At 35.7% G+C, this 14,733-nt stretch overlaps 1 protein-coding gene across 1 annotated transcript; it reads right to left on the reverse strand.

The window, feature by feature from the left end:
* Nucleotides 1-7,286: 7,286 nt before the first annotated feature.
* On the reverse strand, nucleotides 7,287-12,038 carry LOC140171888 (uncharacterized). The gene is made up of 2 exons (XM_072195231.1): nucleotides 11,761-12,038; nucleotides 7,287-10,230 (listed from the first exon to the last, which is right to left on the reverse strand). The coding sequence occupies exons 1-2, from the start codon at nucleotides 11,962-11,964 to the stop codon at nucleotides 8,527-8,529; spliced, it is 1,908 nt and encodes a 635-aa protein (XP_072051332.1). The 5' UTR covers nucleotides 11,965-12,038; the 3' UTR covers nucleotides 7,287-8,526.
* Nucleotides 12,039-14,733: the final 2,695 nt, after the last annotated feature.

Here is a 14,733-nt window from a genome sequence, read left to right on the forward strand (position 1 = left end):
ATGGCCGTTCTCCTATGGGCACATCAGTAAAAGTGACGTCAACGTCGGAACGTTGTATAATGCTGGTAGGATATGCAAGTTTTTTTGACGTCAATTGGTTAGTACCAGTGGCGTAGCCAGTGGGTGCAGGGGGGCCGGTGCCCCCCCCGCTCGTCATGGCCGTCGGTACATGTAAGGCCGTCGGTAGACGGAAGGTGTTGTTGAAAAAAAAATCGTCCATAATAGACTAATTTTCACCCAGGGTGACAGGAAGAAGGGGAGAATTGTAAAGAAAATGATGAAAAATTATGAATTAAACGCCTATTATCATTTGTTTTTTTTTGCTCTTCACTTTTTCAAACCATGCAAAAAATTTTGGGGTCAACAAATCACAACTTCCGTCGGTAAAAAATATTTCCGTCGGTACATTTACAAGTTGTTAACTTTGTTAACCACGATAATATAGATTGTTTTGATGTATTTAAAGAGGATATCCAAAGAAAGGTACTATTATTAATAAACCTTTAATCATGTTAATGGGTATTTGCGTGTGTGGTATGTATGTGTCTCTGTGGGGATGTGGATGTGCAAAATTAAATAGGTATGTTACCTGCACAAGCTGTATCCAAAATGAGTGTTCTTTCTACTCCCTAGAGAACGGCCAAATTCCATTATTTAGATGACATGGAAACTCCTAAATTACAATCTTTGTCATTTCAAGGGGATCAAGATAATACCGTAAAACCCCGTCTACAAGCATATAGTGTGCTTCTGATGAAAGCTACATTAATCCAGTCGCCATTATGGAGCTCGAGCAAATAAATTACGGATCCAAGCATATACAAACAAGTATTATTTTAAGACCGATCTATTGTATTGGTATATTAACGCTTGCTTCGAATTAATTAAGCTTTTATAAAAAACACTATATATGCTTGTAGACGGGGTTTTACGGTATTACATTTTGAAATTAACATCAATAAACCAAATAAGCAGACATCATTTTGATAGTATGGGACTATTATAAAGTAAGAGACTTTGAAATGAGAATTGTATTAATGGATTTTTACAAACTTGGTTGTAACAGAGTGGCGAGTGTTAATGTTTATATCGTCGATTACATAAATTGAAGAGATCAACTGAGCAATAATTGGCCAAAAGAAAACATTACTATAAACGCAATTTAAGTTGAAGCTTGGACTACCAGCTACCTTCGAATATATTTATAAGTATACGCATGGGCACGACATACCAAGATCAGCAAGTATGGCCAATCCTCATGTCAAAGAAAAGGATAGGAACTCTGCAGATAAATATCATCAAATTCAAGTATTAATTCAATAGCAAATTTATTACACACGGGGGGGGGGGTCCGAATTTGTAATATATTATGAAAAGAACATTTTGAAAGTATTTGCCGACGGAAAAAATATTTATCGACGGAAGCGTTTGCAATAATGTCACAAAGAACAAAATATTTTGTGCAGTATGATTTGCATTCAAAAGTACAGAAAGACCACCGCTGTGTCGAAGCCCACTTCCAGATGTCCTGTCTGCAAGCTGCTATGGTCTAACAACACGCATCAAACACTCCCACTTTTATCATGCACTTTTCATGCTTTACAGTGGCAAGGGGAACGGGACAAGACGGTGTTCCTCTAATTTTGTTGCACAGTCTGTTGTCGTTTACTGCCTTTGCATTCAAATGTACAGGAAGACCACCCGCTGTGTGGAAGGTCACTTCCAGACGCCCTGTCTACAAGCTGTTATGGCACCGCGGAGGTGGTCACGTGCGTATTTATAAATACGTATTTATAATTATAGTTGAAGCATACTGACTATTGTCAAATTACTAACCCAGCCAACACACTGCGTTAGTCACGACGTTCGCCGACGTTGTACTTGTATACGTTGTAAATTTGTGAACTCGTATTCGACGTTGATTTTCGGACGTGATATGACGTTGTCATGACGTTGTTTCGACGTCAAGTTGTGGACGTATTATTCAAACGTCCTTTTTAAGTCCGGTCGAACGTTGCCACAACTTACGAATAATACGTCACAACTTGCCGTCATAACAACGTCAAAATGACGTTATATTGATGGGTCATTCTTGTAAGGTGCCCAATTGCAGTCCCGCCACTTTCAGGAGTCATAACTAAAATACGAAAAATTATTTCGAATTTTTATTTTGCAGTTGTTTAGTATTGATGTTCCTTTTATATCTTAAAACATCAAAATATTAAAAGAAGTTCATATTTTCGAGAAAACTGCTTATACAAGGTGTCACAACCCCCAAAACCCCATGTCCCGATTGGGGTCATCAAAACTTTTGATGCTGATATCTTTTAGTGGATAACTTCAGCATCGTAAAAAACACCTGGAATGACAAGTTATTTATTGTATATTGTAGAAAAAGTTAGTGTAACACATCTTTCATAGCCAGGAGTAAAAATAATTTCACCCTATATGTCTGAAATTTCCTGTCCATATGTCTGCGTCATCTACCGTCACGAAAATTTAGAATTTAGAAGAATTTTTTAAGGTCATATATTTGACCCAGAGAGCACAAGTCAATATGCAGTAAATTCATTTAGACGTTTTCCCCTCATGTTGGCGCAATAAATTCATCAAAACTATAACCATTTCTTCACTCATACGGGTAGGTACCTTTATTAGTCATCATCTCCGAACGCTTATGATACCTAAAATGTTCGCATTATTTATTTTACTTTTGTCAAAATTACAACAGTTGTACGTTTATTTCTATTCACCTGCTTTATTGACCATGTGTATGTTATAGTTGTACCACTAGGGTCGTAAGTTTACCATCACGTCATATCCGTCACAATTTTGTGACGGATATGACGTTCGGAGATGATTTTACTATGAGAGAATCATTTCCGTCACGTGACGGAGATGATACAGCAGAATTTCCATTCATTTACATTATCTCCGTCACTCTACAGATAATGCCCTGCTTTGACCTTAAAACTGGTCAAATGGAAATGTAATGATAATGTTGCATAATCTTCGTTATACTCCCTTCCTCTGTAGGTAAAAAACAAATGTTCAATGTGCGACACATTTTTCGTATCAGTTGAACATCGTTGCAAAGGTGACGGAGATGACGACGGTGACGGAGATGACGTTAGCTGCAGAAAAGGCAAAAATAATACATGAAGCTGCTAATAAAGATTGAGCCAAATAATTTTGTACTACAGTGGAGACATATCTCTTTCTTAATGTGTAAATAAATTAACAGAAAAATCATTTTGAAATGTCTATTTTCCAAACCTTCAAATGTGCACCTTACCGAAGAATGACCCATCAACGTCCGAAAATCAACGTTGCAAATCTGGCCCTACTGGAATAACGTTGTCACAAGTTCACGAATACGAGTTCACAATTATACGTATTTACAATGTATGAATCTAAGTACAACGTAGATTACTTTTATACGATGTTGTAATAAACGTGACGTAAAATTGTTGGCTGGTAGAAGATCAGGGGCAGCATCAATTATGCATCAGATAAGTCAGAAAATTCACTTGCTCCTATAATAATGTATAATTATCTTTTTTTTTCATTACTTGTTATCAGCTATTATGCTCAGTGATAGAACCATCAATAAAACGCGTGTTCGTTACTTTGTTCAAGGGCACGATGCTTAATTAATTTGTTCGTATATCAGGGAACTACCTGTGCATTAATCTACAGCGATCTTCATTAACAAAGTCAGAGAGTGATAACATTCATTTATTGCGTCAATAATAATGCACTGATTGATATCAGTTTATACATCAGAGAGGGATAACAATCATTTATTGCGTCAGTAATACATGTAATGCACTGATTGATATCAGCTTAATTATCAATATTATGCACATTTAATAAAGATTGCAGCGCCGTTGAATTCATTAAGGGTACTTTCTCTTTTTGGTTGAAATTTTTGGCGGGAAATAATCCCGCCAAAATATTAAAGTAATATTTTTCCACAACTAAATATCATAGTCATGAAATTAATGATGCATCTGGTAGCTTAGATCATAACGTTCATATACTTAGTTGCAATTATCCCAGATAATTCTTGATTTGTTTTTACAGAGTGTTGAATTGTCGAGGTTTTTGGTAAAAAAAGGTGCACTCGGTGTATTTTAAAACTTGAGGCATAAGTCTTCTCAAATTAACCCCAAATTATAATGTATTATATACGCGTGTAGCAAACCCCTCTGGGAATAATGGACGTTGTTTGCAGAGCCTAAATTTGATTCGATTTTATTTCACAATATTTCTAGGGTGAAAATTTTGACCTGACGTGTTTTTCGGATTTCCCATTTGGATTTTATAAATAAATCAATTTTAAATAAATAATGAGTACGCTTACCCTTCTGCAACACTTCCTGATACCATTGGGCATCTGCTGATAGCCAACGTTTTAGCTGAACACAGTCCCTTCCTATCATTTTTGAACAAAATATGGTTCAAAAGTACGTACACTACGCGTATATACTGGCACAGCGAGGTAATGAAGAGAACTATTTACGGTGGGGTATCTATTGTAAGCTATTAGGGTATAGTATATCTTCCCGCAAGTGACAATATGTGTCAAGCAGGTGCATACATAAGGGCGGTATATTCAAATGGTATTGTCTGGATCATTGAGTATCGATTGCGCACGTATACTCGGATGTGTGTCGTCACTCCCCAGGATTTGACATGAGTTACAAATGACGACGTGAATGACCCAGCGTTTTCATTTTATTATTACAAAATGAATCGTCGTTTATCACGAGTCTAAGAGTCATACCAGTTCAGTTCATCAAAATTAATTTGTATTAAATGAGAAACAAACAGACAAGTAGAGTCATATGTCTTTCTATTGACTGTATTCCTACCAAAAGCTGATTTTCAATACACTTGAAACGTGTTGATATGTATATCTTTGAAAATCACCGAATGTTAACCACAGTCACTGTGGCACAGTAGGCATCTTTAGCATTCATAGTGCCTTGGCAGTGGTTCGAACCCTGGTGTAAATTTTAGTATTTTCTATTCTTTTTACTAATGCGCTGTGCCGTTTTTTAAACACGCCCCTGAATGACAATGATGGGCAAGTACCCTTAAAGTAGTGGCAGAAAAGGTTATTTTATAGTTATATCGATAAATATAAAACGCGACGGCTTTAATTTTTGGAAAAAATAGAAAATGCAATGTGTCGTGATCATTAAACTCATCGATATCAACGGGGCAGGATGCGTAAAATAATCATATGCTCTTATACAGTAAGCCAAAAATTTAAGGTACCAGTTGCGTTCAACCCTGTATATCCTAAATAAAGACAAATATGTCAAAATTAAATCAAGCAGCCAATACCTGGTACTCTTTAGCTCTGATTTAAGACCTTACTTGTTGAAATTGGTTGAGAATTAAGGGATCTGGAATGAGCGTTTTGAGCGTTTCGACAGTATTTTTTGTGGGACATGAGAGCACATCAGACAAACCGAATTTCATTCTGAATACGAAGAATGTCTTTCTGATATCAAATAATTTTCATTTTTTGACATTCACGATATAATACAAATTTTATGACAAATTATTACAATTTTATATTTGTTCACATTTTTGATATATAACAGTCCTTGAAGTAAATTTTATAAATCTAATGACATTCTTAAAGTGTATGTAGCTGGGAGGAAAAGCCGACGATCAATTGAAAATTTTGACCTTTCATATTGAAGATATGGATTTTTTTGGTGTTTTGGGAAAAAATCCATATCTTCAATACGAAAGGTCAAAATGTTCAATTGATCGTCGGCTTTTCATCCCACCTACATACACTTTAAGTATAAATCATCAGATTTATAAAGTTTACTACTGTTAAACATCAAAAATATCAATTTTTAATCATTTGCCATAAAAATGTGTATTACATTGCGAATTTCAAAAAATCAAAATTATTTGATATCAGAAGGACATTCGATATGTCAGATGTGCTCTAATGTCCCACAATAAATACTGTCCAAACGTTCATACCCCACCCCTTAAAGAAACAGTGATCTAAAACCTAATAAAGAAACGAAATCAAAAGTTGTACTTTTGTGTTTGTTCTAATCAATGAAAGCAAAGCGCTAGTTTTAAGGTTTGACAGTGACACTATTTTAAAATGTTGCGATTTGGTAGTTCACAGCATCTTGCGAATGGTAGTCAGCTTTGGCAAAAATCGCATTGCTCATTTCATAGCGAGTGTGTAGAAGAATTCAAATATCACAGATATACTTTTGTAGGTCCTGTGGTTCTTGAGTTATGTTGTAGGAGGGCTGAAACACCTGCAACACTTACATAAACGTACATAACTCATTAACAACGATAAATCAAGCAAGGTTTGAAAGTATATGGTTTGTAGAATGAAGTTTTGCAAAACTTCAAAGTGTTATTTTTCAATAATATATTGATTTACATAATGAAAATCGATATTTTTTGGCTGCTTCGACCAACAGTACCTTGTCTACACTTAACGTGCTAATCAATGGAAACACTGCGCCAGTTCTCTTGTTCACGAACGCTTTGTGTACAAATCAATAGGGCATGCGATGGAGCAAACTCATGAACTGCAACTTTTAAATTGGCATCGTCCTTGGGTTTTTGGATAGTCATGTCTTTATTTCTTGAACAAGTTCAACCAATGAGATCTTAAATTCAAGCTAAAAAATGTAGCTATTGGCTGCCGGTTCCAATTATGGCATATCTGTCTTTGTTTCGGATATACAGGGGATGAACATAACTGGTACCTTAATTTCTTGGCTTACTGTGTAGATGCCGCATGGCGTGTAGTTCATCCGAGTACTTAATGGACGTCGTTTGAATAACAGCATTATAGATCATGATTATGGGGAAAAGTGTTTAGAGCAGTGTTTTTCTTACATAATGTATATCCGACAGCAGATATAAAGATGTATGTCCTTGAATGTGCATCAACAAGAACATATTTAGAGAATCCCTGCTATAACGTCATTTTGTAAATCAACTCAAAACGAGTAATGCCATTATGTATAATAAAGATTGATTCATGTATGTAAAGATAGTGAAAGTCTTTGTTCTTTTAGATGTTTGCAGTTCTATTGACGAGTCACGTAATTCATCACGTATTTATTTTTACTCATTATGTTACGGTAAAATATCCTCTATTCTATAGGAAAGCCTTATTTACATGAACAAATAAAGAATAAAAGAATTCAAATAAAAAAAAAAGTCTTATTTTTTATTATTATTTATATAGGCTGCACGGAAAGCCAGGACAAACCCAATAGTGAAAACACTAAATTAAAGGAATGCCCACTACATCAAAAACAACACATACAAAAACAAAAGGTGCCAATGCAAGAAAAAAAAGGACAAGGACAGGTGGAATGGAGAAATATATAAAAGAAGACCAAACGAAATGAATAAAAAGAGCGTACCGGGCACAGTAATATACGATAATATGGACACTTTAGGCGAAAAAAAGAAAGTCTGTCTGAGACACATTTGCTAAAAAAGCTAAGTGCTATTTTTTTTTTTCGGCTTTGGTGTTATTGAGGTTAAGACAGTTGTCACGCATCGACATTATGATTCGGTTTGAAATAAAATATGCTTGTCAACTGCGTAAAGATGGGATTGCACCTTCTGACTATGTCACCAATTGGATGAGTGTAGATCGTAAACCACTAATGCTGAAAATAAGATACACCATGTCAGCGCCGCATTTAAGCTTAGCTAAAGGTTAATTTCAAAATTGGCGAATAGTATAATTGGCAATGATTGCGTACATGTTTAAAACTGGACTTTGACAAAAGTTGAGGGCGTAATTTTAGTAAAATCTCACAGTGCCCTCTTATTTCGATTATTGTCTTAAAGGGAGTCTCCCGCAAGCATTTCATTATGCCTTATATGTTAGAAAAATAATTATCAAGCACGAATCATCACGTAGATAATAATAATAAATTTTGGATTTATAAAGCGCCTTTCTCCAGATCTCAGAGGACTCAAAGCGCTGTAATTTCGCTGCAATGGTGAATCATCACAATCAGATCGCATCAACTAGGTTGCTGCCGAATGGCGCACACCTATGCATTTAGATTGTAACATCCACCAATTATCTGTGCAGCTCCCCAAATTCCATTGGGTGAAGGAAGTTTTTGATAACCAGACAACTAATCACCGATTTTTACGATACAGGAGGAAACCGGAGATTCCGGAGAAAACTTGCGAGAGCGAGCATGGAATCGGGATAAACCAAGTGCACATGAGTCCTTGGGCCGCGCCGCGGCTTGAACCCGGGACCTCAGTGGTGCAAAGCGAGGGAATTACCGCTGCGCTAACTCGCCCTCCACTTTACCCGTATCAGAAAATGTGTCCATATTAAAAATACAGAGTGCCGAATTCCGATTTGTATTTTGAATTAGCAAACATGGCATCTCTGGAAAACAGCCATAGGGCAGCATATCAATTATTATTCCAATTCAAACTGACGAACTCATAACGACATGATAATCATGATAATAGGTATTACGGAATGTACCATTCAATCATTCTGGACATTCCTCGCAGCATATTCACTGGACGAATGTTTCGCCGATATCGAAATGGCGCAACCCTATTTACCTCGTGTCGAAAATCGCGCATTCTTAGATTTCCTACACTTTTAAATTCTTGAAGTGATGGAACCTTCACTAATGTACTATTTGAACTAAATTCTGAGGTGCAAGCTAATAGATCTGATCTTAAATACATCAGAAACCATTTGGTATTGTTAAAATATTCTTGAACCCAGAAACGTGGGGCTGTTGCCATGGTAAATTTCTGTTTTGTGTCTTTCTGTGCTGATTCTAAACATCTTGCATTTGTACCGTCTTTAACGTGTGTTTCATGATCTACAAGAGATTCCGGGAATAGTCCATACCAATTCCAGTATTGCGTAATGATAGTTGCATATTTGTTGTCTACATTTAGTAGAGGCTCCATTGCCTGCAGTAATGTTCGTGTTCCAACGTAGTCAGCGACGTTAGAAGTAAAAATCCGGTCAAATGATTTGGACATGTTTACATGATTTGTTTGTATTTTGTCTGATAACTTTAAGCAATCACAATTGATCAAAGTGATTCTGATTCTATCTAATAAAAAGAACTGAATAGTTTCATTTATACAGCTAGCAATGTATCGATAAAACGGATCAATTAAATGTTTTGATGTAGATGTCTGGAAATCTTTTGTTTGTAGAACATCCCATGCCCCAAAAGGCCACAAATCAGTTGGTATACAATACACAAATGTAAAATCGCTGGGTGTTTGACAATCCCCACGCAATGCTTCGCCAATATGCCATGGACTCTTCCCAATTTTTCGACCTGTTAATGTAGGGTTGTCATAAGTTAATGTTCTTCGATCAAAACCTGTGGGAACAAAAACACCATTTTGAATCCAATCATCAACAGACTTTTGATAAATCTTTGGTATTTGCTGCTTATATACACGAATACCTTCAGCAGATATGATATCTTCTGTGAACATTTTCTTCCGTTGCTGCCTCAAATTGATAGATTCCGGGTTCGCTCTTTCACAATTCATATCCATCCAATTCTGCCAAACTTCAAGGAGAATACGTAGATCTGATTCACTGACTCGTACAACACCACCAGTGGCAGACTCAAGACTTTCGCTACTTATGCTAGTGAGTACTTTCAAACTAGCTATGATTAGGTTATATTGACTTTCAGTTAGATGAAGACTGTACCAAAGTGTTGTTAAAGTCAACGCTATATTATCCATAGATGCGTAAACTGTCATCAGATAAAGGAATAGCACATTTCGAGCTAGTACAAATGGATCTAGATCATTCAATGTTATATCAAGTTTACCGGTAAATTTATCTGGCAGTGATACTACAGTGTATAAGACATTCCGAATGTTGCCACAACCAACTGATAAAATGGAATAATTTTTGAGGAGTGGTTCCATATCACTTGGTTGATCACAGGAACCGTCCCATTCATTTCCATCCAGGTTGAGCATATCAATTGGTAGTGAATTCCCAAAATAGTAGGGCATATCTAGTGGTCTGCTGGAACTAATGAAAGTTTGAAACTTTGTGTGGAGTAATTGAGCACCGTTTTTAATATGGGTCTTCTGTTGTCTGCATACGTCTTTGTGTAATGACCAGTTTTGTTGTTGGCATGTTGTAGAACAGAACCAGGCATCATTACATCCAGAACACTGCAACAAAGAGATAATAAATCATATATGTTATGTTCAAAGATTATACTTGCCAATACATTGTCATTTAATCACTTCAAACACGCGCGCGATCACCTCTACGCAAACACCCAAACAGAATTACAAATATTTACAGGCCCACCCCCACACACCTCCAACCCAAACGTCTCCAATAACACACCGCTCACACACACCCCCACACCCTACACGCCCCTACATACAGCTTCACACTTATGACGTACGAGAGAGAGGCAAGCACACCTGAGTGTTTTTTTTTTCATTTTACAATATCTAACGCACTATCAAGTCGACCTTTAACTACATTTTACACCGGAGAATGAGAGCTAATTTTCAATTTTATTCAGTAATTCAATCCCTTGCGTTGACAATATATTCAAGGTCACTGCCTTAATTTTGTGCGGTCGGTTATAAAATTGATAAATTATGTACCCGAGAGTTTTGATATGGTTATGATTGACTTAATATTTTCCAAAGCTGACATACTCGATTTAAGGAAAGAATAACCTATCATATATTTCCTCCTTTTTGACTTTTATACTCTCAAATTCTCAACATGCTTCTGAAAAGTGCAGAAATGAGTTTAATGTCTCAAGGTAGTTATTTCATATGAGTGTCATGCATTTGTTTTTGCTCCGGTTCATTTATTATTTAAATTTTCTTGAGCAATGGGCCTGATCTCGGTTGTAATTTAAAACCTGATAAAGCTTATAAGGTACTGAGTACAGCCCGGCCCCGTCAGGGAATGGTGAAAACGTAATCTCCTAGCAGTTCCTCTGGTCAGTATTTGTAACTCTATTCCTTATCCAATTGTTGGTCTGCCAGCGAGTAGCATACCTTTAATTGCATTTTGATCATAGAAACCCAATCTTACCGAGTCTACAAATGTAAACATGTTTCCACATTCAAGCAAACTAGATACGATGCCTTACTTCATATGTCAATAATATGACACACACAAAAACAACTGCTAAATAAATATGATATGATCTAAAGCTTCATACATTGTATGAGCTGCTGTACACATCGTTTCATATATCGTGTTATAATTCAATCTGATTACGCAAAACTACGCATTTTCTTCCTTAAAATCAATTTATGTAAGATTTTGAAGAGTAAAAATATCGATTGGAAGTAAACCAGCTGCAAATCATTTACTGCACTGTACACAATGTCTGCTATTCATCACGGAAATATTCACATTGTGTTTGTCAAAACTAAAATCTCTCCCACAACATTACTTACCAATATGAATCCCAATCCCAATACACTAGTACCTGACATCTCTGATAGTTGTAATTACTGTATCTTTTCTATAGTATTATTGTTATCAACTATTAGTGTAATTGTTCACTCATACGCATTTTCATAATTATCATCATTATCAAAAGGCAGGAAAGGATACTATATAAGATGGATTTTAAAACGGCAGGAAACAACCATCTTGTTTGGTATACTGTAAAGTCGGTATAGGAACAGATAAGATGTCATAACAGCCCACTATACACTAACCTCTTTGAGTACTCCAGTTGTCGTACACCCAACGTTACCACATGTTTTTGGTCGCCATACTTCACATTCAGGCTTATGTATGTATTTATCATCATCATCACATTTCGGGCAGCAATATTTAGCTATATTGCACATCTTACACGGTACGATAGTTTCTGACAAGCTTTTCTCACATCTCCAGCAATGTCTGTGTGGTACATCCATGCTTTATACCTCATTTGACAGTGTATATTAAGCAATTCCGCAGGTTAGCACGTGTTATTTCATATTTTCATATATATTTCATATGTATGATAGGCCCGGATCCTAAATGTAGAAGTAAAAATGAGAGATTATTATTTACAAACATATGGGAATATAAATAGGTATACATGAGATATGAAGATTATATGATGCGAATAAGATTACGATCAATATTGTCAGGCAATTTTCATTCACAATTTTTATGCACTATGTGTTTTTCGTGTTTTAGTTCTATTACAGTTAACAATAAAAAAAAAATACAACTTAGGGCTTTATCATGTTCACGTCTCTTACAGAGGCCATATACATGATTTAAAGCCATAATGTACGATCTTATAATATGAAATTGGTTAATTTTTTTCAAACCTGATTTTTTTCCATATTTGTAATGTTTACACATGTCCCAACTTGCACCTAAATGGAATCGGCCAAATGTGTTGTCTTTGTAGGTCAACAGAGCAATGTTCAACATATTATCATAATTCAAAAATTATGATAATATGTCCTGCGTGTCAAATGTCCAAAATAACCAGCGGGATTTCTTTCCCATTACCTTGTTATTTCAGCTTTAAATTGACAGCAACTGACAGCAACCCTTCCCATCAGTTATTACTAATATTATTTTAACATTTTGAATAAAGAAGAACAAAATCAAAATTTGACGGAAATCGTACATTAAGGATTTAATGAGATGTTATTTTCTACATGGAGCATGGTAACAAGAATTCTAAGAATCGTTTTTTCACACATGAAGTCTAGTAAAATCTTTAACTGCAAATCGACCCCAATATGACAAAATGGCATATATTTTATTTCCTTCACTAACACATTACTTCCTTTTGATATTGCTTTATTCGACCTTTTTGATGACCACCACATGGTAAAAGGATGTATAACTTGTAGTCCCATAGCAAAATAACTTTATACAAACGGACAGATAAACAACCAGATAGACACATAGACCATGTAGACGATTGCAACACTTGATAAATGACGATATAATACCGACTCGTACATGTCATATCAGTGAAAATTATATAGCAATCTAAAAAAGTCTCATAGAATTGCGAACAAACACATGCTGTATAGGTAGGTAAAATCGGACAATAAATTCATATGTTGCATTATATAATGCCGGCAGGGCTATTAAAATATGTGACGTGTCATGTCAAAAGCAGACACTTTTGGGCAGGTTTTCAATTTTGATATTTTGACATATCTTATAGAGATATTTTGCTCCACAACGCCGTTTTCCCCAACGAAATCGGACATTCCTAAGCGAAGATATAGAGTTCGTAAGTTATGGTATTATAAAATTGCAAATTGAGATATCGGCCTTTAAAAATATTATTGACAATGTTGAGAGTAGGAATTACCTTGGAAAATGTCTCAAAAATAGAAGATGCCAGTTATATTCCGGTCTAAAACTATCCGACAATATTTTTAACATTAATAACATCACAAATTTGAAACAAACCCAAATTGTGAAAAAATCACCCCGGGCAGATTTTTGGCTATTTCTCCATTTACGATCCTGCCCAAAAGTGTCTGCTTTTGACATGACACGTCACATATAATATGTTTTTTAATATTATTTCTCGTATCGTCGTGATTCAATTAACTGCACTGGTTTCGAGATGTTTAATATATTCGGCAAAAATGAATCATAATTAGCGAGCATTGTGTATAAACATGCCAAGGAAAGATGGAATAGCGAATCTATCGAGGGCTTACTGCCTGAATTGGTTATGTTCATTTTAAGGGTATTAAGATTTAATTCACCATTTTAACATGAATTTGAACAAGGCCACTGTGCCAGAGTTGTCTGTGTTATGTTTAAAATTAACATCTATAGAATTGGAAAATTTGTAGAGTTTTGGTTTTTCAGAAATAATCAATTGTTTGAATTTAAAACATCGATTTTAAACATAGCTATTACTGAGTTTAAGACCTCGATAGGACGTGTTTGCGTGGATGGGTGGGGGTGGGTGTGTGTGTGTGGGGTGGGTGGGGGTGTGTTTGTGTGGGGGTGTCGGTGGTGTGGGTATGTGGGATAAGGCTGTGTGTAAATGGGTGTGTATTGGGGTGAGTGTGTTGGGGGTGAGTGTGTGTCCCATGTATGGTGGTATAGATAAAATCAAAACCTAACGCCATATTATTTCGTGTTCTTTCATACAAGTATTAATTTCTTATGTCACGAATCTGTTTTTCAATATCCCAGACAGAGCAAACACCATTAACTATATGATTTAATTGAATAACTATACAGGTACTATTTCGCAAAACTAACAATGTAAATATGTATTGTTAATTATTGCTAGACAGCTTTAACATAACAAGAAACAAGCCATTATTTAATACAAAATGTATTCACATGAAAATGTCTCAAAATGAAAGTCTCAGTAAATCAGAGATTTTTTACGTATCGCCGGCAAGAATCTAAGTAAAAAGTAAAAATAAAAAGCACGTTTTATATCTAATTAATATTTTCACTATCACAACCCATAACTCAGACAACAAGGATGTTGATGATACTCACGGAAAAGCTTGCGTGCCGATGCTAGCACAGTCTTTGATGGTCTCCGATTGATAACACATTCGACGAAGCGCACAACAACAGAATACTGGTATATGTAAGACAACGTCTGTCTGTCGTGTGTGTGTTAAATAAATTAAATTAAATCACTACTGGTTATATATGGCATGCTTATTGTCAAATAAGCGGCAAGA

This window comes from Amphiura filiformis, chromosome 15 (genome assembly GCF_039555335.1).
Source record: "Amphiura filiformis chromosome 15, Afil_fr2py, whole genome shotgun sequence".
NCBI lineage: Eukaryota > Metazoa > Echinodermata > Ophiuroidea > Amphilepidida > Amphiuridae > Amphiura > Amphiura filiformis.

What these genes read in the sequence shown, in the direction of transcription:
- LOC140171888 (XM_072195231.1), bottom strand. Translation starts at nt 11,964, where the DNA reads ATGGATGTACCACACAGACATTGCTGGAGATGTGAGAAAAGCTTGTCA. An exon ending in CAACTGGAGTACTCAAAGAG is followed by an intron (nt 10,231 to 11,760) that starts GTTAGTGTATAG and finishes TCTTTGTTGCAG; the next exon opens with TGTTCTGGATGTAATGATGC.